Source organism: Petromyzon marinus, chromosome 21 (assembly GCF_048934315.1).
Source record: "Petromyzon marinus isolate PM22_M1 ecotype Great Lakes invasive population chromosome 21, UKy_Petmar_22M1.pri1.0, whole genome shotgun sequence".
NCBI lineage: Eukaryota > Metazoa > Chordata > Hyperoartia > Petromyzontiformes > Petromyzontidae > Petromyzon > Petromyzon marinus.
This window is the reverse complement of record NC_133687.1, coordinates 12,300,896-12,326,507: the sequence shown is the minus strand read 5'-3', so window position 1 is coordinate 12,326,507 and position 25,612 is coordinate 12,300,896. Positions and strand designations below refer to the sequence as shown.

Genomic DNA, 25,612 nt, shown 5'->3' with positions numbered 1-25,612 from the left:
CGAAGTGAATTGTGTCCACGTGCTATGAAGACGGGCCATGTTTTGTTGTTGCCCGCTACATAACCTCTCTCGTTTCATTTTAATCATCGGTTGTTCATCGACGAGTGTTGAAGAGAGTCCGTTGTTAAAATCGGCGCGACGTTGTCTGCGGCCGCTGGGAGGCGCTACCATTCGACCCAACAAAAAAAACTAAATCTTGATCTTTTTTTGAATCGAATCCCGCGGGAACGTTGGGGTCGCAGCTTTAACCGAAACAGCGGCGGCGTGACGTCGCCCTCCCAACGCCTTTTTTCCCCCAGTGACGTCATCGCGCATTCCCGATGCAATGTGACGCCACCACGCCACGCGCGGGTCCGGCGGTGACGTCGCCACGCAACCCTCGCGACCCCGCGAAAATCACGCGCTTCCCCCCCCACCCCTTCGCCCGCCAACGCCAACCGCGGCGCGGTGACGTCACCACGCACACGCGGACCGCGGGTCTCCGACGGTCACCCGCGAACGTCGCGGCGAGGCGCCGATTCGATGAAATGACGTCATCGCGCCCCGTCCCTCGCGGCGGCGTGACGTCACGACGCACGCCTGCCCTCCTCCCCCCCCCTCCCGTGTTCGCCCGCCATCTTAGGCCTGGCCCGCATTCCGCCATTATTGCCGCCTTAGCCCTTGGGCCGCGAAGCCCGAGTCGCGAGCGGGAAAAATCGGCGCTTCTCACCCCCAGGTAAGGCGCCTCGCTCGCTCCGCGTCGCGGCGGCCGCGCGGAATCCCCGGCGCGGGTGCCGCGGGGCCGCGCGAGCGGGGAAATCGGGAGCCCCGCCGCGACGCGCGCGACCCAAAAAAGCCTGAGGCGCCTTCCTCCTCCTCCTCCGCGCCGCCCGCTCGGCCTCTCGCCCGCCCGCCCGCGCGCCTCTCCCCCGACTCGCGGAGCGGGCGGTCGAGGACGAGAATTGCACGCAGGAGCGAGACGAGAAAGGGGAGATGGCGAAGGCGGCGCTCGTTGAAAAGAGCGGAACCGTGCGGCTTTTTAGGGCTGGAGCGGGAGCGAGGCGGCCGCGGTGGAGGGGGGGTGGTGGCGGGCGGGGTTGGTGGCGCTGCGCGGGGGGCCTCGGCCGCCCTCCACCGCCCGCAGCAGCGGCGACAGCGGCAGGGCCCGAGTTGGGCCCGAGCAGGCCTCGGTTCGCCCACACAACCCTGCGGCACAGGCCGAGGCCGTGACAGCAGAGTGGGTGGGTGGGGGGTGGTGTGCGAGTGGCGAGGGTGGTTTTGGGTGTGCGTGAGGAGAGTTCAGTGGGGGGGGGGGGGGGGGGAGTGCATTGAGATGATAGCAAGTGTTGGGGTGTGCATGCGATTTAGTGAATGTGAATGAGTTGATAGATTGCGTGGGGGAGGTGTGTGCAATTGTGGTTGTGGTTGTGTTTTTTTAATTAAAAAAGTGTATGTTTGTGTGTACAAGTGTATGTAAATATGTCGGTGTGTGAGGGTGTTCGGTAAGAGATGTAAGGGGTGTGCTAGTGTGGGGGTGAGTGAGAGTGTGCACGCAAGTGTGAGAGTGTGCACGTAAGTGTGAGAGTGTGCAAGTAGTGGGTGCATGCGCGTGAGTGCAAGTGGGTGAGAGTGCGTGTCGATATGGAAGTGTGTACAATGTGTCGTCAGTATGAGTGCGTGCGTGAGTGCACAAGACAGTTTGACGTGTAAATCTTTGTCGGTGCATATCTACCTGCGAGTGCATTTAGGTAATATTCCTGCCTTTGTGTAATCATATATAACTAAAACAAAACTATATTTTTTTATTTTACCAGATAAAGCCCACTGAGCTATATAGCTATTTTTCAGAAACAACCTGGCCCACAAATGATATGTCAACGAAGTGACTTATGAAGTTGAAATTTATAGCAGCCATCTACTATAGATGCGTGTTTATGTATGTTCGCGCGCCAGTGTGTGTGATGCTCCCACCGCCTTGCCCCCCCCCGTGTGCCCTGCGATGTCCTCCCACCACCACCACTCCCCTGCATTTCACCAAGTCCTACCCCCTTGATTCCCCACTCCCACCAATCCTCCCCAGTTCTTTCTCGTGTGGTGTTCGTGCCTCACTCAATAAGCCTGCGGGCAACCGCGTATTTCATTGTTGGGGCTGAGGCTGAAGACGTGGGGGGTTTTTGCATCTGCTATCGCGTGCGTCCGTGCGTGCGCGCCTCCGTGTAGCCAAAATCCGGGGCTTAGTAACCTCCAGAGCAGAAACCACAATAGACGCCGGGTGTCCTTTGCATAATGAAAATGGTACGAATTATTTTAAGTGTTTTTTTATGCTCACACGAACACCGAGGCAGTGCTCACCACCCGTTTAGAACAATGATACATTTCCGGGTATTTGGCCATAAGCATGACACTGAATAGGACAACATTCTTACGCAATGGATTTGCTCAATTTTCGTGTGGTGGTTAATGTTTAAATTATTGCTCCTGCTCCATGGCAATTTCTCCAGAGAAATGTAAAACATGCTGTCAGGTTTCATTGACTTTAAAGTTCTGCTGACATACATCCACAAGTGTGCTACTTTTATCAGACTTAAAAACGTTTGCCATTGACTACGCTGTAATTTTACATTTAGTTTAACAATCTTTGAAAAAAGTGGAAAGCATTTTAATCAGTAACCTGCCAGTATTTTTTTCTCTCTCCAGACTTTGCCACGAGATGGCAGGTGTATCATGCGATCAAAAATGATAGCACCCTTGCACAACTGCAAATCAAAAGAACAGTAAGCTGTTATTTGTTTTTATTTAAATCCCCAGAGGGTGTAAATACATATTACATATATTGAAATGTTTTGACGGCGGAATGTTTATGAAATCTTGGATAGGATGTTGTGGAACAGATGGTGCACAACCCAGACGTAGCCGATTTGGAAATCCATCTGTGTGAGCCTCAAAGCTCTGTGTGGAAGGTGGTTTGACAGTCATGAGACAGAGCATTGGTCAAATAATTGTTTAAAGACCAACCTAAAGACTACGGCTTGCATCAGAAAGCATGGGGGGAGGATATATTTGATCAGAGTGACTACGCAGCAATAGTCTGCCATGTCAATACTGTAACATGATTTCTAAAAATATAACTTATTGAATAAACTCAAATTTCGATTTAAAGCTTTCGTGACTGCAAGGATTCATCTTCTTTGGTTCTTTCGGTAAAGTCACGTAGAATGAGAATAAAATAATAAATTAATAAAATAACACAATAATATTCTCACGACGTTTCGGCCACAACACAAGCGGCCTTCATCAGGTGAAGGGACGAGACTGTCTGGCTGTCCTCCAGATATCAATTTATTATTTTATTCTCATTCTACGTGACTTTACCGAAAGAACCACAGAAGATGAATAAACTCATTTAACATTTTCCTTGTAACAGCATTCTTTCAGGTATTTATCTAGAAAGAAAAATATGAATGGGATTTCATTTAAAAGTTGGTAATATTGAGGACAGTAAAACATGTTTTATAAAAATATATACAATTTGTAATGATATGTAATGCAAATTTAAATGTTATAAAACATAAAATAGCTGTTGTGAACTTTGTTTTTTGTTAAAGATTATCTAAAGACACCACATGTAATTTTAAATGCAAAAGATTGCTTTGCAGCATGCCGGTGAATTTATTAACTATTTTTCAAACGTCTCTTCACAGGCATTTTTGTTGCGGACACCCGTGGGTTACAGGGTCCTTCCTTTGAGGACCCAGGCGTAATGTCACAGGCTGTGGACGATATTACCCACAAGACATTGCTTTTGGAGGTTCCGGCCGAGATCATCCAAAGCGATGTCCCCGAGTGCGACAAACCGGACGACGTATTGCTTGAGTCTGAGCTGGGTGGCGTCCCGAGCGTCAGGTCAGCCGAGGTGGGCACTGGTGGCAGCCCCACGCCCGGGGCCCTGGCACCGCCGGCTTCGGAACAAACGGACGATCCCATGATGGCGGCGGCGGTGACGACAATGGAACCACCGTGCGGCATCGCTCTGGAACATTCTGGTGTTAGTGCCGCCGTGCCCGAGAGCCTCGTGGATGAGGGGGTGGTGCACGAGGGGATGTTGGATGTGGGTGTGGTGAACGAGGATGTGGTGAACGAGGATGTGGTGGACGAGGGTGCGGTGGACATGGGTGCGGTGGACGAGGGTGCGGTGGACGAGGGTGCGGTGGACGAGGGTGTGGTGGAAGAGGGTGCGGTGGACGTGGGTGCGGTGGACGAGGGTGCGGTGGACGTGGGTGCGGTGGACGAGGGTGTGGTGGTAGAGGGTGTGGTGGTAGAGGGTGTGGTGGACGAGGGTGCGGTGGACGAGGGTGCGGTGGCCGAGGGTGCGGTGGACGAGGATGCGGTGGAAGAGGGTGCGGTGGACGAGGGTGCGGTGGACGAGGGTGCGGTGGACGAGGGTGCGGTGGACGTGGGCGCGGTGGGCGAGGATGCGGTGTGCGAGGGTGCGGTGGACGAGGAGGTGGTGCACGAGGAGGTGCACGAAGAGGTGGTAGATGAAGAAGTAGATGCCACGGAGACGGTGGAGTTGGAGGTGACAGTGGAGGAGGCGGTCCCACTCGGAGGCGACGCAGTGGACGTGGAGACGGAGCAGATCGTGTCGGATGTGACGATCACCGTGGAGAGCTCGGAAATGGTGGTGGAGGTCGGCGATGACCATGAGCTCTTGGCACAGGACGATGTCATAGACACCATTGGCACCATCGAGCAGGAGGAGGTGGATGAGGAGTCTGTGTGCACAGACATGGGGAACATGGTGCAGATGGTCGTGGAGGAGGTGGGATCGGCAGGGAGCACCGGTGTCGTGGACGAAGTGAGTGGCTGTTCGGAGTGTGACAACGCCCCAATTCTTCCGTAAAAATTATTAATTTTCACTAAAAGTGGCCAGTTGGCTTAAAAGTCACTTGAACAGATCTCAAAGGTAACTCTGTTTAGAATCCACTTTCTTGGGAAGTTATCTCTCAAAGGTTGCACTTTTTTAAAGTTCCTAATAGATTATTCGTCTCATGACATAACACTTGTTGTGGGGGGGAAAGATTAAAAAAAAGATGCTCCCTATGTATGCATCCAGTCGAATTGCGTGTGTGACATTTGATTCATTTTCAATATGTGCGTATGGTATAGTTTATTAGCTAACCCCTATAGCCATGAATGGTGCTATGGTGCATCACCGTGGGAACAAACATAGTTGATTCTCGAATTGTGACCCCAAATCATACAAATTCATCAAATCATAAGGAGAGAAAATTGTTACAGGTTTGCTAGCAATATAATCTGTAGTCACAAAGCATATGAATTCTAACCCATGTTTGAACACTAGAAAACATAGGAGTAAAAGAAGAGACATGCCCCAAGGCATAAGTGGCGCCCCCACCAAGGTCATTGCAATTTGGGAATAAATGATGATGGTGACAGAGACGACAAATAAAGTCACTTCCTAGAGAGAGAGACTGTCAAAGGCAGAAGAATTTAGGAAAGTCTTGAACTTGGGTTTGAACACGGCAAGGGTCTACAGTCAAAACATTCGAAGCCGGACTTGTCCGGTGGAGAACTTTTCTGGTTATGAGGCATGCCAGAAATGCTGCAAATAATGAGATAATATATACTTTCAATAACATTTTAATATAATTAACACCTGATACATGCAATTTATCCTTCATAACAATTGTTAGAATTGAGTGTGGAAAGTTTAATAACACTGAATAAAATCACTGCTGTACAGTTTAATCTGAGTCATGAAGGCGAAGTTGAAGCCTGAAGTTCACTGAATGTCAAAGGTTGATTTAGATTTTCTGATGGGCTTGAACAATAAATTTTGTTTATTTATTTATTAAATGTAAAGAAAGAGCACGCTACCAGAGCATGTGGATCACTGAGGCAGTTAAGGGTACAGGTTAACCTAATTTATCATAGTATCTAGCTTTAGAATTGGTTGAATTTGTTTCATTGATCAAGGATAGCATCTTACAGTTCCATAGTCAAGGATCTACCGTCTGTTGACAAGCGCATATTGAATTTTCTGCACATGAACTTGACCACGATGTAGACTTATGCAGACAATTTTACTGCAGAAGGCCTCGTCCTACCGCGTGAAGCTTAATGCACGAGCAGTGTTCCAGGTGTAGTTTATTTTGGTTGTTTTGCTATTTTATTTACTAATGTCTTTTCAGGCAGCCTTTCTGGCTCAAATTCTGGCTTGCTGAAGTCCATATTTGAGAGGTTTTAGCGGCGTGCAGAAAACCAGAGTAAGGAATTCTAAACAGGGAAGGATTGTCATTCCATCAAGTGAAAATTGAATGATTGTTTTGTCACTGGAGGGGAGTAGAGTGGAGATGAGACGATAGAGATGGGCTGGGGTTAGTCCACAGAGGATCTGAAAAACTGAGGGTATTGTTGGAGGCCATGGAAGGATTGGAGTTTTGCAGTGATGCGGTTGCCATTATGAACATGCATGGTGCCTAAACGCCAATCTCCCTAACTCAGAAGATTAAAAAAAAAAATCTCTACGGTGGCGAGTGACGGACCGGCCTCGTGTGGTTGTGTGCCGTGAATCTCCACAGTCTCCGGGGCTGGTGGCGGTGACATCGCAACCGCTGGCGGAGATGGAGTTGGCGGTGGTGGAGGAGCCGACACCGGTGCTGCTGCCCATGGCCTCTGCACCGGCGGTGGTGGCGAGCGAGGATGCGGTGAGGGTTCGCGCCGTGTCCAGCGCCGCGGGTTGCAACGACTCCGAGCACGGCGTGAGTCTCGTGCCGGTTTCTGCTGCTGAGGAGGAGGAGACCACCACCGTGGAGATGGTGGAGGTGGGCGTGGAGGAGGATGAGGAGGAGGTGATGCTATCAACCGAGGAGGTTCAGGCCCACGAGACAGCGCTCCATATCGACCTCGCCGATGACGAGCAGGTGAGGTGGTTGCATTGCGAGGTCAGGGGGTTGGTGGTCCATTCATTCTTGAGGAGGCTGGGTGCCTCATAAGGCATAACACTAAGCCGTTTATGCTGCGAAACCTGTATTCTAATCAAGGTTTAAGCCATCTGTGATTAAACTGGGTTAAATGTAGTGAGTTTATGGGCTCAATCTGGTCACCAGTGCACAAACAACTAAATTACAGAAAATGTGGCTTTTGCAGTTAGTCTGGGTATATGCTCTATTAAATTTTACTTGGGCTGTCTTGTGGTGAACAATGCTCTCATGATGATTTGGTGCCGAAATACTGTCAACCAGGTCACGAGAAGACATTTCGGAGGTGTCTCAGTTTTTTTCCATGCACGACTTCAACTCAGTACAATTTAAGGACTGGTTTATTCCCGAACAACTGCCTCGATTCAAACCCAGGATCTCAGCAGTGTCCCGTCAGCACTTTGATCTCTGAGCCACGTTGTTACATATCTAACGCCCCACCTTGAACTTCTACTTATCACCACGGGGCCCCCCTCTCCCCAAACCCGCCCCCCACCCCCCGCCACCCTGCAGATGATGGAGGTCTCTGTACACGAAGTGGCTCTGGGTCCACAGGAGGTTGAGGAGGAGGAGATCGACAGTGGGGTTGCAACCCAGGAAGTGGTCCTTACGGCACAAGAAGTGATGTCGGAGGAAGTGTTGCCAGAGATCCAGGTGTCAGAAGCTGACCTGGAGGTCCCAGCGTCACGTGCATCCACCACGGCGCAGGTGAACACCACGGTTCTCAACTAGAGGCAGCTTCCACAGAGCCTCCATAATAGTCCACTTGTTTCGTCCCTCTATATAAGGAACAAAACAGGTGGACTTCTCCACAAATCTGGCTGTCGCCTGATGAAGCTAGGTGTAATTTCTGGCAAAACATCGTACTAAGATTGTAAATGTTGTGGCTTGGCTCTCCAACACACCGGTGTGTTGTACTCGTGACAAATTGGCATGTTCTGTTTACGTGACAACCCTTACTAATTGGCTGTGCCGGGCGGTAGCGCATTTAACGACACATTTACGCGATAAAACCCAAAAAAACCTCTTATGGATATTGGTCACGAAAGCCTATGTGTTAAACTTCCACAGAGCCTGTCTCGAGTCTATCTTGGCCTAGACTTCCACACTGGTCAGGCATCATGGAATCAGTGGGAGTACCCACACTTCACCCCACCACTTGTGACCTGCCAATGAAATAATTGTGGTGTAGCTATTTATACTGCTTGTTGGGTGGGACAGAAGCAGGAGGATTTAAGGAAATTGTGCATTTGTATCAACTGCAGCTCCCAGCTACTCTGCTATACACTCAGCCAGCTAAGATGCCCGCAGGCTGTTCAGCTGGTCAGCTATGCAGCCAGCCAGTTGTCTGGCCATACAGCTATAAATGGCCCATAGGTTCCCCACTCTTGCTTTAACCCCATGCCTCCCTTACCATTTCTGCCTCCGCGTGCCGCATCGCTCATGCTGACACCATGCCGTGTAAACACGTGCGACCCCATGTACGTGGCGTCATGTTGACTGCAGAGCTGCTGCTACACAGTGACGGTGGCAGACACAGAAGGGATGGGCCACTCCGTGAAGCTGTCGAGCCAGCCGATGGACGAGCAGCCGAGCACAGCACTAAGTGAGCGGCCGTCAGCCACCTCCACAATCGACTCGGCGCTGACGCCCGCTGCGGGGCTACTGCTGCCCACGGAGATCTTCCAGCATGAGGAGAACGTGGGTGAGTAGAGGGGCATGCGCACACCGGCAACATTGACTTGTTTCCAAGCCTAGACCTCGCGATTGTATTGTGACATCTAAATAGTGTGAGTGGATATATCGTGTTCCCCATAGAAAGGGTTATTTTTGAGTGATCGGTTGGCCGTAGACATTTTTTTAAAGAAATAAAACATTTTTGCTGCTGAGGTTCGAAAACTGGAGAGTGTGCAAAGCAGTGTAAAACTCTTTGCATCTCCGTGCTGTGCAGAATCGTCACACGTGCGTGATTGGCCGCAGATGCGCAGTGGAGCAAAATACATTGTTGTGCTGTACTTCTATGCTCCCGTGTGTATGCCTTCACCATCTAGTACTGACCAGCGTAGTGAAGTATGGCCAAGCTACCCCGATGACTGGCATGGTTTATGGAAGCCTTCATCCAGCAGTGGATTAACAAAGACACTACCCACAAAAATTTGTATTACTGTGGAAAATGTACTACCTTTCATCTGAAGAATACAGCAGATGGTTATTTCATTGACACGCTGTGTAACTGGTGCATGGCGTAACCGGCTCGCAGCTGACGTGGCGTTGCTGCGTGGCATCGCAGGGCAGAGCGGCTCCCTGCGCCTGGTGGAGGAGGAACCGCACCAGGAGCCAAGTGAAGTGGGCCCTATATGTGAAGAAGTGATCAAGGTGTTCATCTTTAAGCCCGATGGCTCGGCCAGCGAGATGGGTGGGTGGCACGCGGTCATGGGGCGGGTGACGGGCACCTTTCTTGGTCATATATGCACGTGTGTACAGGTGCATATGGCTACCTACCTGGGCAGTTATTCTGTAATGCTGTCGGCTCCTGGTTCAAAAACTGACTGATTTGTTTTCGCTGGCTGGCTGGGAGCTTCATAGCTTGGCTGGTTGGAAGCTGTATCACAAGATAACTGGCAAGCTAGCTGGCAGCTGTCTAACTAGATAGCTGGCTGGCTGTGTAGCTGGCTGGCCAAGCTGTGTAACTCTGAACAGCTGTCCACCTGATCTCTGGCTACCCTCGCAGTGGAGTGTAATATTTGTAATTGTTCACTTTTTAAATCATCTGGCTACATAATAGCCTGGCGATAAAGGCTATTGGCCTGTTGGCTGCAAATAGTGCTTAAGTGGTAAATCAATTAAATAGATTCAATCGGTTTTTGTAAGGAAGAAAAAAAGACTAGGCTCGAAGAAAAGCTGTCTCGGGTGTGGACCAATCAAATTCAAGGACAGTGTATATTATCAGAGTTGTCTTTTTTGTTTGCATTTTGACTGCTTGTGTTGTGGTTATTGCAAACATGATGCCTTGAATAAAGGTGTCAGTTTTTGTGCCAGTTAAAAGGGTAAAACCTATTTCTATAAGAAAAAACGAATCGCCAGCCTTTTTTTCAAATGGCGGGACACCAGGCATCCATCCTTCAAAACGCAAGACACACACTGCAGAGTGCGCCCAGCATGACACTGTGACTTGGCGATAACAACCATCAGTGGAAGCAATGGTGACATATAGCCTTTAATTCTCCTTGAGCTTCGTGCATGGTACATGCGTATTGAAACGTTTGCGTACATGGTGCGCAATTTTTATGCTATGTTTTTTTAAGCAGTAAGCATGTTATGACCCCGTTCATTTGTCCATATCTCTAGCTGTACAGAGAAATGAGCTAGCTGTCTTGGTTATTCAGTCTGTATATCTCATGGAGGTTTTTTTGTGTGTGTGTGTACATGTGTGTGTACATGTGTGTGTACATGTGTGTGTGCAGGTGTGGCCACTGGAGTGGCAGGTGGTCCTATTCACACGGCTGTGTTGGAGCAAACGGAGGAAGCCATCAGTAAGCGATAGTCGCAATCGGCCGCACGCACTTATTTTTTGTGCCGGACGATTGATAGTCATGCGAGGCTAATTCCCTCTTGCGTATGGCTGGAGAAATAGCAATTTTATTCTTAATTGGTGGTATTTGTCTGATCGTGGTATCAGTGCAATGTCATTATACAATACATTCAGATCTCTGGAAGTGGATATCAAAGAACTGCTTCTGAAAGCTGATTATGTTTTATTTGGTGCAGAGTTAAATTGAATGTGGCAACGAGGCGGAGACCATCGACCTACATTTTGAGAACCTGGTTTAATCACAGGCAGCTTCCCAGAATCAATCCCAGGACCTCAGTTCTTAGCCATCTGGCTACCTCAAATGAGAGTAACTTAAACGTCTACAACAAGTTTGGGTTACCTGGAAATGGCTTCACTTGATTTGCAGTAGTATGTCGTCAATTATCTGGTGTCTCCGCAATCATACACCATGTTTCAAATTTCCATTTGTGAAGGTTGTAGTGTGGGCATATCTGTCATGAGACGTGCAGATTAGATTTAAAGACAACAATTTGTGAGGTAAATTAAATCCCAGGGGGTCTTCAATGAGACCGAGTAGGTGCTTGTTGGAGATGGTGGTGTTCATATCTGGTGCCATTTCTCTGAGGCACTAAAGCCCAAATTCACAAATTATTCTGGCTGAGCTCACAAAGATTTTCAAGATTTCAGGCAATGGTTCGGCACCAATAGCAAATGCGTGCATTCTGTTTGTCAACATTGTTACACTCGCTAAACGGGCCCCTCTGTGTCGCAGACATGGCGGATGAGGTCTACATGGAGGTCATCGTCGGAGAGGATGAAGTCTCGGCTGGAGTTGCTGAGACGACAGTGGAAGAGTCTGGGCTCAACAAGCACTTTGTGACCTGGGCGTCTGCTTTTGGTACGTCCACTACACTGATATCAGGTTTATAGTCCAGGATCAGGACCTTCCCTTTTTCCCCCCTCTGCCTATGACTGACTGTCTTGAGATGCTGTCGCATTTAAATGCTATGTAAGTACAAATTGTGTATATATGATCAGGAGGTGGAGTAGTTGTGAGGAGCAGCAGTGGTAATTGTTAACCTCTGGAGGAAAAAGTGGTGGCAATATGGCCTCCACTGGGACTAATGGCGAGGAGCAGCAGGTGTGTTAACCCTCATCTGTCAACCCCACGGGTGTGCGACCTGACCTCTGTGTGAGTGTGTGAGGGGCGCAGTGGTATAGTGGTTAGTGCGCTACCTTACGAACCCAGCGATCAGAGTTCGATTCCCGCTCACGGCCAACACCAGTGATGATTATCTGAACCGGTCCTGGTCCTCCCCTAGGTTGACTTTGCCTCAAATGAGTACCTGGTGCAGTGTACATAAAAAAAATTGGTACCAGGCAGACAAAGGCAGTCTGGCGTGGTGCAGGCCACCCACCCCCTCGTGTGCTGTGCCGGCCTTGGTAGGTGCTTGCTACCAGCACTTTCTGCAGCAGTCTGTTTTGGCTATACGGGGGATCTTTATCTTGTGAGGTGAATGAAACCTTTATGGGTGCATTCGACTAAGGTCTGTACTGTAAAACATCTGTACCATTGCAGGTTGCCCATGATTTAGAGTTTAACAGCTTATTTGGCCCTTCCTGCTGAAATAAATAAAACCCATCTCTATCTAGATGTGGTGGAGGGAACGGACCAGACGGACGAGCAGACGGACGGGGAAGTTGGACCGGACGCGTCTCCCGGAGGCCTAGCGGGCCGCACCCCACGCCGTCACTCCGGAGAGAAGCCGCCCCGCTCACGCCGGAAGGGCAGCCGGGCCAAGGCTCCCGCCTTCACCGGTGAGTGCCACAACAGGAGTGGGACTCCACCACAAAATGTACCAGTGCTCATCCCGTTCGCTGCTATATCTCCTCTACAGTTATCTCACAATTATCTGTCAGTGGATTATCTAGGTATTGAATGTTTAACCATGCTCGAGAAACAAATGTATATTGTTACGCACGTGCCATTGTCAATGTTAGTTGCATTGCATTCATCAAGGGTCAGTGACACAGTGTCCACATGACTGCAAATATTTAAGAAGTAAATCGATCACTTTAAGAAGCAATATCAACAGATAAAGCATTTGACGCCTTCACTCCAAGGCCGTAGCCATGGAGTCAACATTGGGGGGGACCAAATCTTTCAGAGGGTCTGGAGGTCTTTCCCCCAGAAAAAAATCTCAGTTTGTAAACGAATTTCCTGCCTAAAATATTTAAAAATTCACTAACACATAGGATAGACTTTTTTTAATTATTTTTTTACAATAATGTCTAATAGTGTATTGTATTACATGGCTCTGTTTTTTAATCTTTTCTTTTTCATTGTATGTAATGGCAGAGATTAGGGATTAATAAAGTACAACCAGAACCACAATCATATAAACAGAAATCTATTTTTTAGCAATATATTGAGCATATTTGAATATTGGGGGGGATTTGTGTCCCCCAATATATATTATAATTATGGCCTTGGTTCACCCCCATTGTACATAGGTAGACGATTAGTACATTTTATAGCCTAATTTACTTATCTTTTCCATTGCCGTGTTTTAGTTTTATCTTACCCCGAAAATATAAATTTGCCTCAACACAATTCTTAAAAACATCGCAGAATGTAATTTATCAAAGTATTCTTTAACTCTTCATTGCATGTTCCCATTTCATGTGGGAGATCAGCCTTCCTGGTCCTCTTTTTCCACTCATTTTATCGCCAAGTCCACTCTACAGTCCTTCATATCCCAGCTCACCACTTCAAAACCGCCTCTGACATTCTCCGTGCGATTACACAAAATAAACATTCATAAAACTCTGCCGTGCCCTGCAGATTGTGAATTTCTCGCGGTGGCTGGCCGCACGTGACAGTTTTTTTACTTGCGGATTTGTTTCTGTGTTTTCCTTTCATGGCTGCCACCGCTGCTACCACTGTGCGCACAGCGATAATCATCGGGCCGGACGGGCTGCCCATGAAGGTGTACCCCTGTGGCGTGTGCGGAAAGAAGTTCAAGACACGCGGATTCCTCAAGAAGCACATGCACAACCACCCTGAGGGTGAGGGGGGCGGCAACATGGCCGCCATCGGGGGCAGCAGCAAGGGTATGGCGCTGCACGGTCCTTTACCGAGAAAGGCTTGCTGCGGACGTGTGCTTCGCTTTGGGGGGTTGATTTATTTTCACTCTTCCTTCTGCTACCATGGTGTAATGGTTTGCACACTGGTTCAATCTCCCAGCACGGCAGTAGAAACAATGGGCAAATTTCTTAAATCTGTCCGCTTCTCCTAACACAGAGGTATAAATGGGAATACTGCAGTCGATGAGCAGGCTGCATTTGGTGGGGTAAAATATGGTTATTCCCACCTATTGCTAGACATCTGGTCAGCATGGAAGTGTAAGTCAAACACTGCATAGAGAGCAGTGGTTCTTAACCTGGGGTGCACCGCACCCTTGGGGGGGGGAGGGGGTGCGAGATGCCGTTTCTAAGGGTGTGAGACATGCCACATTTTTTTAGAGGGTAAATCATCGAAAACACAAATTAAGCATGGACACGTAAGTACAACTACGTTATTTCATCAGACATGTATTTATTACCATTCGAATTGTTTTTATGATTGACAACCAAAGGCGTGCAAGGCTGCAATGAAGGTCAAGAACCACTGCTCTAGAGGGGTTATCCAGTCAGTTCACCATTGGTGGTGCGAGCAAACAATTGAAGGGCTGCACCACTACCCGTGTGTAATAGGTTCACGTCCGTCACTCCAGATGCCACTAGAGGCACCGCAATTCACAGCAGTGTGTTATAAAAACGTTTATTGAGTCTTGTGTGGAATTGTAACTCTCAAACTTGACAGTCGTTAGGGGGCCATTGGGTGAATCATTTCAACTACAATGTTTAGGCTAACAGAAGTGGACAAATCTGCTTAACCTAGAATACAAATGGGATGGCAAAACTAGAGAAAACATTATTCATTCTTGAATTTAATCATTACTATGTTTTAACAATTCTTTGAATTCATGGGAGTGAATGTATGTGCCAAGTAGATTGTAATTGTGAAATTTAACATTCTTGCTTTGCACCTCTGTCCACTTGGTTCTCAAATTTAAATTTGACCTCAGAACATTAGCTTGCCATTTTTTCTTACTCTGTCCAACTACGGTTGAAACCATTTGTGTATTAGCTCCATCCGTTTGTCCACAACTCTCGAAAAAATGATCCAAAATAAACAACATTAATGTAAAGTTGTCTTGCAATTAGGGATTTACCCATTTGAAAACCAGACTAATTGATCAAAGGGTTTACAGAAACTTGCACACAAACCCAAGAGCAAAAGGACCATTTGCAAACAAGAAAATGATTTTTGCCCTGACAGCTGCCCTGACAGCTATCCATTGGCTTCCATAAATACTTTCACAGGCAACCCCATGTTGGAAGGCATTACATAATCCATCCATTGGCATAATTTCTCCTACCTTGTGTTCAGTTGCAATGCATTTTTTGGGAATGATTATTGTAAATAATAGTAATCCCTTGCTTCTGGGCAATGCATTCTAGTCATGTGCTCTAATTGTATTAGTTATATGTTTGGAGCATGTTTAATTTTTTTGTGCAGCTTTCGTGATCCTCGCCCTCTCTCTCTCTTTCTCACGCCTCACTCTCCTCCGCGTTTCTCCGGTGTCGGCGCAGGCAGCGCCCGTATCAGCGGCCTGGGCGCCGTGAGCAAGCGGCGCTACCAGTGCACAGACTGCGACTACACCACGGGCAGGAAATCGCACTTCCACTCGCACATCGAGAGCCACCGTCTCGTCTCCAACACCACACCTGGTACGGACGACTTAAAAACGCACTGAAATCACACAGCAACATCGCCTCCTATAAGAATGGTGAGAATACCAAATGTACTTTCAATACTATCATATCACAACAGCTCCGTGGCTTGCCCTCCAGCCCCTCGCTGTGAAGGGGTCTCCAAAAGACCGGCCACTCTTGAAGGCTTTGACGAGGATATCTTTCGATTTAAAGCTTTCGTGACTGCAAGGATTCATCTTCTTTGGTTCTTTCGGTAAAGTCACTTAGAATGATAATAAAATAATAAATTGATAAAATAAAATAACACAATAATATTCTCACGACGTTTCGGCCACAACACAAGGTGAAGGCCGCTTGTGTTGTGGCCGAAACGTCGTGAGAATATTATTGTGTTATTTTATTTGATCAATTTATTATTTTATTCTCATTCTACGTGACTTTACTGAAAGAACCAAAGAAGAAGGATATCTTGTAGGGTGCTTAATTGCCTCAGGGATGATGTCGTGGTGTAATGGTTAGCACACCGGACTTGTGCTCCAGAAATTGCCTGTTTGGTGTCGCAACATGGCAGTATATAACATCGCATTATTAATATGATACAGCGTCGTTCAGTCAAATAGCATCTCACAATTGCTGAGGAACCGCAGAAAAGCTGGAAGTCTGCCAGGTGGTGAGCCGGTGCCAACATTTGTTTTTCTCATTGTATTAAGATGTTACAGCCAATTAGTGAGTGTTCATATGTGGGAGGAAACTTGAGCACCCGGATGAAAACCCACACATGCAAAAGGGAAACACTATTTATTATCCCATACAGAAAGGAGAGATGATATCAGTCCGTATTTTGTTGTACTGCATTCTGCTGGCAAGCCAGGGTTATTGCACCTCGATGCAAGGAAAGGGAGTCTCACACCAACCCTCAGAATACACGTGGTGTGTTAATTCTGTATTCCTACCTCATCCACGACGTCTGGCCAGTTTGGATGAGGAGGCTAAATACCCTCTAATAGTGGCTCTTGAGAGTTAGAAGGAGGAATATATGGATGAGAGATTATATTCAGTTTTAAGAAAGTAAGTGGGCTTGGGCATGACATATTGCAACAAGGAATGATGGCCAGTGGTCAAAAATAACTGGAGTGACAGTCAAAGGAGGGAGCATGCCCAAAAGGAGATAGAACATTATCAGCTTGTGTTCAGGTGCTAGATGGATTGTTACGGCACAGGACCGTGAGAGATGGTGACATCTTGGGGAAGCCTACATCCAGCGGTGGATTTGTCACGGATCATGATAATGATTATAATTCCAGAGTGTGAACCATCACAACAAGATATTAACTTTGTGTTGCTCTTCTCCACCACCCCTTACTGCCCCACACCCACCTGCTCCTGATCCCCACACAGTCTCTGGGCTGGTGCACACGGCGTGTGCGGGCGACCGTCCCTACGAATGCGAGGAGTGCGGGCGGCGCTTCGAGAAAGCTGCGGCGCTGGGCTCGCACCGCCTCGTGCACCGCAACCGCCCGGCCAAGATGCACAAGTGCAAGTTCTGCGAGTATGAGACGGCCGAGCCGGCACTGCTCGGCCAGCACTTGGCGTCAGTGCACAGCCGCTCGCTGCCACACGTGTGCGCCGACTGCGGGCGCGGCTTCCGGCACCCGTCGGAGCTGCGCAAGCACGCGCGCACGCACACGGGCGAGCGCCCGCACTGCTGTCAGTACTGCGACTACCGCAGCTCGGAGGCGTACAACCTGAAGATGCACGTGCGCGCGCGTCACAGCCGCGCACTCGCCTTCCCGTGCGGCGACTGCGGCGCTAGCTTCACGGCGCTGGGCGAACTGCGGCGGCATGCGGCCATGCACAGCGCGGAGCGCGTGTACGCGTGCCAGTACTGCGGCCACCGCAGTTCCAACTCGAGCGACCTCAAGCGCCACGTCATTTCCATCCACACGCGCAGCTTCCCGCACAAGTGCGAGGTGTGCGAGAAGGGATTCCACAGGTGAGACGACGCAGAAAATGCTGTCAACACGCTCGCTTGCAATCAACCCTACCTCTGCCACAATCATCACCACGACGTCAGCCGTCACCACTGCCGTCAACACCGCCACCACCTTCACCAGCACCGCCACCTCCACCACAATCACCATAGCCGCCACTGCTGCCACCACCACAATTATTACCACCACCACCATAATTGCTACAGCCACCACAACATCCACTACAATCATTACATCTATCACCGACCACCACAAGTACGGGAGACTGCTCTTTAAAAGAAGTGGAAGTCTTCTCTTCTCCTTAACCCTTTAATTTGCAACTACAGTTTAAAGGGTTGAATTGTTAACTCTGTCGAGAGCAAGGGTTGGCAAAAGTATAAAGTTTTGTTGCAAATAGCAACTTACCTTAATTCTTGCTGGCCAAATTGATCCAAGTGTTGCTCAACTTTTAGATAAACCTTAAGTAACATTATAAGCGTTTTATATTTGGAAATTTAGTTTGCTCTGACAGCTACCCATTGGCTACTTTACTGCTAATTAAATACTGCCTTGGGCAAACACGTGTTCGAAAGCATTATACAATGCATGCGTAGGCATGATTCTGCCGAATAGAAGTTGCAAACTACATTTGGCGGGCCACCTGTTAACACTCAATTGACACTACTCGATAAATGCAGCTAAGATGCTTGCAGTGACATGTAAATATAGTTTGCAGGCTGTTCATGTGGCTATGAGCCATATTAAATTAACTTGCAGGGACATATCGCTCACCTAAAATAGGTTCTTGACGAGATGGATTACAGTGTTGTTCATTTGTTGTGTATTTGTGTGTGCATGCATGCTTGCGTGTTAATGTACATGGACTCAGACCTTCCGAGCTGAACAAGCACATGGCAACACACAAAGGCAAGAAGGTTCATCAGTGCCGACACTGCGAGTTCCGCACATCCGACCCGTTTGTGCTGAGTCGGCACATTCTCTCTGTGCACACCAAGGAGCTGCCCTTCAAGGTGAACAAGCACCACATTCACTGCACGTGTGCGTGTGTGTTCGTGCGTACGCATGCGTACGCATGCGTGAGCGAGAGAGTGGGCGCACACGTTTGTTTAAAGAAAGATGCATTCCACGAAAGGAAACTTGGGTTAGATGGCACAAGGAGATCAGCTCGTGTGCAGTAGTGAGATTGGTGATCGCCACAATGGACTCTGCGGATTTTCATTAATGTGAGGAGGCCTCCATCCAACAGTGGATAAAGAATGGTTGATGATGATCAAGATTCAGGGTGAATTAGCACCCCCACATGTATAACTAAAGATTAATACGCTCTCTCTCCGCCCCCCTCTGTTCCTCGCTCTTTCTCTCTCGCTGGCGCTGGCGTGGGCGCTGCAGTGCCGCCGCTGCAAGAAGGGCTTCAAGCAGCAGAGCGAGCTGAAGAAGCACATGAAGTCGCACACAGGCAAGAAGGTGTACCAGTGCGAATACTGCGACTACAGCACCATGGACGCATCAGGCTTCAAGCGCCACGTCGTATCCATCCATACCAAGGCCTACCCGCACCGCTGTCAGTTCTGCCACAAGGGCTTCCGTCGGCCATCCGAGAAGCAGCACCACGTGCTCAAGAACCACAAAGAGCACATTGTCATGGGAACATCGCCGTGAGTGTCTGGCCCGTCCGCACAAACGAGGATTGGATAAACAAAAAAAACTTAAGAACGGTGACCGCTGCCACCAATGTCGCCACCACCAGCGCTTTCTCCACCAGTCGACTCGGCATTACTGTGCCCAGGAAGTCTCAGAGAATGGAATTGCGTTGCATTTACTTTTTGTTTGGCACGACTATCCCTATGCAATCGGAATGCGTCGGGCCACAGTGGAATCCCGTCATATTATTGTTAAGAAAGCGTCTTCTTCCCCGTGTAGTCGGATTGTGTTTTGGGAATGCAGGCTCGTCCCTATAGAGTCAGGTGTCGTTATTTTCCGCAGGCTTCACCCTATGGAATCCAAACCCAGTTTTGTGCAGCAACATTATATACATATTGGATTGAATAATTTGAATTGTCAAGCTTGCTCTTATCACATACAATTGTACAGCACTTTTGTATCGCAAGCTTGTTCCTCTGGAATCTTGATGGTGTTTTTGTTGCGCAGTCGTGGACTCCTGGAATCTGGTTTCATGATGGTTGAGCACACTTCAACCGGTTGAATTGGATTATGCTCCTGTGTAACAGTCACTGCCCAGTGGCATGGGATCATATTTCTGTTGAATCGTCTTGAGTTATCCTTTCACATGCTTTCTGGGGAATCTGGTTGATTACATTGTACAACATTTTTATTAGCTTGCTGCCGATAAAATCTCATGACATCTGATTTGCAAGCTTGCGCATGTGAAATTGGATTACATGTTGGAAAATTTAACCATATACAGAATCCTACTATTACCAGGTCCTGGTTTCTGAAAGATGCACTCTTGTCACGCATAGAAGAGCCAGGCTTATGTAGCTTATGGTAACAACTGGTCTTGAACTACTTTGAGCCAAGCCTGTTTAGATGAAGCTAACCTCGGGGTTGGGCTTGCGAGTATAAAAATAATATAAAAATGAAGTTGATTTATGCTTATCAATCTAAAATTTACTTTTAATAAACAGATGCCATTCTACGTCTTTACCCCCAATGGCGGAGCCAGGATTTTGATGAAAAATGGAGGAGTTGTTAGTAAGTAAGGACTTGTCCCTTGCTTTTATATTCGACTTGTGTGCGGTGATGGCACAGCCATCGATCGAGGGTCGAATTCGAACCGTGTGTGATCGGCATCGCGCTCGCTGAAGGTGAATGCCTTCAGGGAAGTCGTGGACTCTGTATACACAACTGCGCACAATTCTTTGAGTCACTTATAACTGCTTTGCCATTACTTATTGCAAATTATGGATTCAGACTATTGTCCTATCATCTCATAGAGTCCCTGGCACGTAATAATATGCTACATAGTGGCAGTGGGGGTTGCAACTGCCGAATTATTACTAATAAACTCCAATGATCCGATCGAAATTCGGGATTTCGATCGGATCATTGGGGGGGGCACGTACCCCCCCCCCCGCCCACTGGCCACTGGCTCCGCCAGTGTTCACCCCCATTTTACATAGGTAAACTATAAATGTTTTATCGCCTCATTTACATACATTTTCCATTATCAGTGTTTTTATTGTCTGGATAAACCTTCCCCTCCCACCCCAGATAATTGAGAGATAACTAAATTGGTTAATGCTACCCAAGTGAAGATGCTATTGAAATTCCAAGAGAAAACCCGTAGATGGCTTGTCATCAGGCTTTGGCGATGTTACTTGTTCTGCTGGCAATGATTTGGGATTAATTTGAACGCTAAGTACGGTGTAACAAAAAAATGTCCACGTATAAGAAGGAAAAAATGGGTCAGGCAACTTATTGTGGGAACATTTGGTGGCATCACACTTCTAATTCACACCAAATTGGGTTTAGCACATTTATATTTTCCATTTAGTTTGTGTCCTGATGACATTTCAAACAAATATTTCTAAAGGATTCGACACTTTTCTCACTGCCAGTGATAAAAATGGAAATACATTCATATCTCACCAGGGACACGTTTTAAGCATTTAAAAATTTGCTTAAATTCCCCCCCCCCCTACTCATTACGAGGGCTTCCCCACATTTCCATGAGTGGTTTGTCTTTCTTGATTTGAAGCTTTCGTGACTGCAGGAATCCATACTCTTTGGTTCTTTCGGTAAAGTCACGTAGGTAAAAAAATAAGCAAGAAAAAACTGCTGCTGCAATCGTCATCAGGTGAGACAACCACAGCAAGAAAAAACTGCTGTTTTTTCGTCATCAGGTGAGACAACCACAGCAAGAAAAAACTGCTGTTTTTTCTTGCTGTGGTTGTCTCACCTGATGACGATTGCTTGTGTTGCGATCGAAACGTCGTGATCTGTTATTTTTCTACCTACGTGACTTTACCGAAAGAACCAAAGAGTTTGGATTGTCTTTCATTGCCATTGGAAATTAAAAAAAGTTGCTTGGCAGGGGCACCACTGACACCTGGAGCAGTGAGAAACAGCCCAGTTCAATTTCCAGCTGTCACAGCAAAGCAGGTTCACGTGGCCACAAGCACCACACACTGCCACAAGCCTTTTAAGTTTCAGCTGCAGTTCGATGTTGGTAATTGTGACATGGAGGCATGGGTTTAACCAGCCATAGGTCATCTCCAGAGCAGGTCGGATGGACATTTTTGTGAATTCTGTGCAATGGAAATGCCAAGGTGGAATTTGCCATTCACTCAAACCGGAGCCATGAGCTAACTACCTTCCACTGCCCTTGCACCTAATAAACAAAGCACACTTGTATAAAAAGTAATTTATTTTTATAAATATGTATGCATGTGTACAGAACATCAGTGTAAATGGCAGATTTTTTTCATTTTTTGCAGCATATATATACACCCACTCAGACTGCTTCATATAGTGGCTTCACACAATGAAAACAATTGGCTACAGGTTTCTTTCATATATTTTTAATAATGTTGACGCCAGTTCCGGTAGATTGGTACAAAAATTACAACTCTCCATGGCAAACATGGCTCGCATTTCACTCTGGGGAGGCGTTCCAGTGCTTGGGAGAGTTTTGATTTAGTATACTTTTTTTCCGCGGCCTGTGAAAAATGTGGCTTGTGACGCTGTGAAGGTGCCCTACATGGGTGTGGGACAAGAGTGACTGAAAACACTTCAGAACTCTTTCAATACCCTTTATAAACCATGCTCTCACAGTTGGGATTGAATCGTGGACTTAGACGATAGAGACCACACTTACTGACGGCCAGGGCATCGGTTGAGTCTTAAGGTGTCTGAATGGATTGTCTGTCTGGGTATGTAGGACAACCCTTTCTTGGTCTTGAGTTCCATCCTCAAAATTAACTTTTGCAAAGACAACAGCAACTTTTGGGGGATTTTTGTTTGCGCATTGGCTGTCTGCGACAGCCGTACTGGGCTTGAACCTAGACGCACACTCGTTGGGTCATAAGTTAGAGTTTCCCGCTCAAGGCATCCGGCTGCATGTGAAATATAAAATATAATTTTGGGTCTTTCATGACATTTTTGTTTGTTATCGCCAAATTGTTTAAAATCAAAAATTTGTTAACGGAATTTTGAGGTCAACCCCTTTTTTGTATCCGCCCCTAATTCTGTTAACTATTTTTGATCTTTAGACATTACCGCTCAATGCTTATATAGTCTGATCGTAGGTGTGTTTTAAGCAATACATTGTTAACCTACAATCAAAGTGTAAACACGTGTGAAATAGGAAAGCTAATGTTATATACGTTTTGCTAATGGAAGAACAGTTCGAGCTGTTCCAAAAGAAATGTATAATAATGGAAATTCTGATCCCTTCTGTACCAAATGTTTAAAATTTAAAATTCTGTAAAGTATAATGTACATTTGGGGAAATTTGTTATTTTTTTCTGACTACATTGAGCGTTTGTTAAGTGTGTTGCATAAGAATTCTGTATATAGGATGTACGATAATAATTTACATTGGTCGGGTGAAGAGGGGTGTTAAGAAGAGTAAACATTTAAAAGCAAAAAAATATTTTAAAGTTGACTTTGAATAATTGGGGAGATCACATTTCAGTTTGTGAATCCACTGAGATTGTTCACGGTCTTGCAGTTAACATCCAATGGCTTACATTTACAACAAAAAAACTCTTCAGGTTAAATATGCTTGGCTTTCGTTTTTTTGCTGGTTCTTTAAGGAATTTCACACTTTGGTCATGACAAAAATAATGCATTATTATTATGACTATCAAGGTCATTGTTAGGAGAAAAGTGTGTAATATAAATTGCATTATTTTGCATGCACATTCATTTGGAAGCTCTTCCTGTCCAATCCAATGTGCTGTGTTACCTATATCGGTTGAAGACTTCTGACAACTGCAAATTATGCACATCTGAGGATGGTGTCATTATACATGGGAGTATTAAGGACAGGTTTTTTTACTATTAATTTTAAATGTGTTTATTTAAGTTTTAACAGACTCATGATTATTTCACTCAGTGGCTTGGTTGCGAGGGTTCCATTTCCGGTGGCACAAACCCAGAACCGGCCGCTGTCCTCCCACTGCTCACCTTACACCCAACCTGCACTCCCAACACCAAGTCAGCCCAGACCCAAAACTAGACCTGGCCCTAACCTCAAAACTAACACAAACCCTAACTTAACCCTGGCCCAACCTTAACCCACCCATGGATCGAGCCTTAAGCTCATCCTGACAACAACTTTGACCTTTACACAACCAGGACTATATCCTACTTCAGACCTTAGCCAATCACAAACCCCTACACAAATGCAGTCTAACTAAAGCCTAACCATAACCTGCACAGACTTTAACTGTAACCGAGTCCTTGACTGGTTCTAAGCCTATAACTGTCGAGCTGTATCCCAAACCTTTACCTAACCCTAACCTCGGTCGGTCCCCAACCTTAACGCCAACATTTTCCTAGCATTACCTCAATCCAGTTCAATGCAGACCTACACCAGCCCAAACCTCAACCTCTTAACTCTGATCCACATCAGGCCTAACCCAGGCCATCAGAAGATCTCGACCATGTCCCCAACTTGTACCTACATATTGTGATTCATTGGTGGTGGCTCCCACATAGGTTTTGAAGTTAATTGCAGGTCGCTTCCTTTAGTAATAGCTACCTTCTGCAAAGGAGGGAAACATAAAACTATGGGCACTCCTCTGATCTGCCAGGTTACGTGACCTAAACTCCAAGCATTTTTGCTATATCCAGAAACCCCCAATTCTTAACTCTTGATCTTAATTGAGTTAACCTGAACTCTCTCTCAATCCAAGTTCCTTAGCATAACTCCTGCATTTAAACGTCCACCATATGGAATAACTTATCTCCAAACTAAAATGTATCCTCACTCTAAACTGCATGTCTAAGCGCAATCCCAGCTCTAACTTAACCCTATGCAATAAACGTAACCTCCCAACAGCTCAAGTTCATAACCCTGAAACTGAGCCTAATCTTACCCTGATCCTTGCCTTGGCCAGCTGCTGTGCGAGAGGAGAGCAGTGTTGTGGAAGCGGTCTAGGGCTGTACCACTGAGGAAACGGAGGGTCTCTGGCTCGGGGTGGCTGGGGTCATGAATGAGTTGGCTCAGCGATGACCTTGCCATGCCTTTGTTTGGGGCCAGACATCACACCGTCGCCTCAGCCACTCTTGCTACCATGTACACGCTCGCATGTATACTCTGTTTAAATAAACACATGCGTAAGACGAGAATTGCTTGACACGCCGACTGATCGTGCGTATGCGTAACATGTCCCGCGTTTCAAATACTCGGAGAGTGTTTGCAGAAAGGTCCTACAGTGGGATGTTTAGCCAGTTTGCCTTACTTTCTGTCCTTGGGTCAAATTTCTGGTTAAAGGGCTGGTGATATCTTTATATACACAGTACTGTAAAGTATATCGTTTTTACGTGGTGTACCGTCGTGGCATACAGACCGGCTAGTCCAAGGGTAATTGTAGCGATATTTATTGGGCAACCCCTAAATATGTGCACCAACATCAGATGGTGCAGAAGAGCATATTGAAGAATTATATGGAACGCTGGAAACAATGTTAAAGGAGCTGCCTAGGAAAACTATTAAGCTGTTTGTGGGAAACCGGAATGCAAACATTGGGGAGGATAACATCGGATGGGGACGCATCCTGCAAAGGTGTGGATATGGAGAAATAAATTAAAGAGGTGCAAAAACTGCTATAATTCACTTCAAAACGTGTAATACTAAGTTCAAACTAAAATACTGCAGAAAATGGAAATGGAGGTCACCGAATGCAAAACATGAATGAGAGACCTGGCAATGATCTCCCCTGCTAGAAAACAGTTCGACTATTCAGAACATTCCAAGGAGCCGATGTATCATCGGACCACAGCTTGGTATTATGCAACCACTAAAACTAAAAATTGTATCGAAACGCAATATGAGAATAAGAGGAACATAGAGGCAACTCGTGAACGAGGAGACGGGGAGGAAATGTGAAGAGGAAATATCCAATAGAATCCGGGGGGGGGGGGGGTAAAACATTTATTATAACACCTCATATACAAAAGGGTAACTGCCCCTTTACCAGATACAGTCTAGGGTGGTGACCATCCAGATAACTACACTATACGTAGGAGTTACAGCTGTGAAGGGTCGGACCCTCACTCGGGTCCCAGCCACGTGTTGA

At 46.9% G+C, this 25,612-nt stretch overlaps 1 protein-coding gene across 4 annotated transcripts; it reads left to right on the top strand.

The window, feature by feature from the left end:
* The first annotated feature begins 559 nt into the window (after positions 1 to 559).
* Positions 560 to 24,662, top strand: LOC116944317 (uncharacterized). 4 transcript variants are annotated; one of them, XM_076068587.1, is made up of 15 exons: positions 560 to 715; positions 2,677 to 2,753; positions 3,681 to 4,834; positions 6,582 to 6,923; positions 7,494 to 7,688; positions 8,487 to 8,685; positions 9,241 to 9,396; positions 10,445 to 10,513; positions 11,306 to 11,431; positions 12,187 to 12,351; positions 13,489 to 13,647; positions 15,232 to 15,369; positions 16,753 to 17,347; positions 18,214 to 18,355; positions 18,735 to 24,662. In XM_076068587.1, the coding sequence occupies exons 3-15, from the start codon at positions 3,740 to 3,742 to the stop codon at positions 19,002 to 19,004; spliced, it is 3,651 nt and encodes a 1,216-aa protein (XP_075924702.1). In that variant the 5' UTR covers positions 560 to 715; positions 2,677 to 2,753; positions 3,681 to 3,739; the 3' UTR covers positions 19,005 to 24,662. The 4 variants fall into 4 exon arrangements, with proteins under 4 accessions (XP_075924702.1, XP_075924704.1, XP_075924701.1 ...); XM_076068589.1 differs by lacking the exon at positions 2,677 to 2,753 and having other exon boundaries at positions 13,489 to 13,602; XM_076068586.1 differs by lacking the exon at positions 2,677 to 2,753.
* The last annotated feature ends 950 nt before the right edge of the window (positions 24,663 to 25,612 follow it).

Bases quoted from the DNA above. Each gene is read 5' to 3' on its own strand.
- LOC116944317 (XM_076068586.1), top strand. From the start codon at position 3,740: ATGTCACAGGCTGTGGACGATATTACCCACAAGACATTGCTTTTGGAG. The intron at 12,352-13,488 runs GTGAGTGCCACA...CTGTGCGCACAG, and splicing joins CAAGGCTCCCGCCTTCACCG to CGATAATCATCGGGCCGGAC. The intron at 18,356-18,734 runs GTGAACAAGCAC...TGGGCGCTGCAG, and splicing joins CCAAGGAGCTGCCCTTCAAG to TGCCGCCGCTGCAAGAAGGG.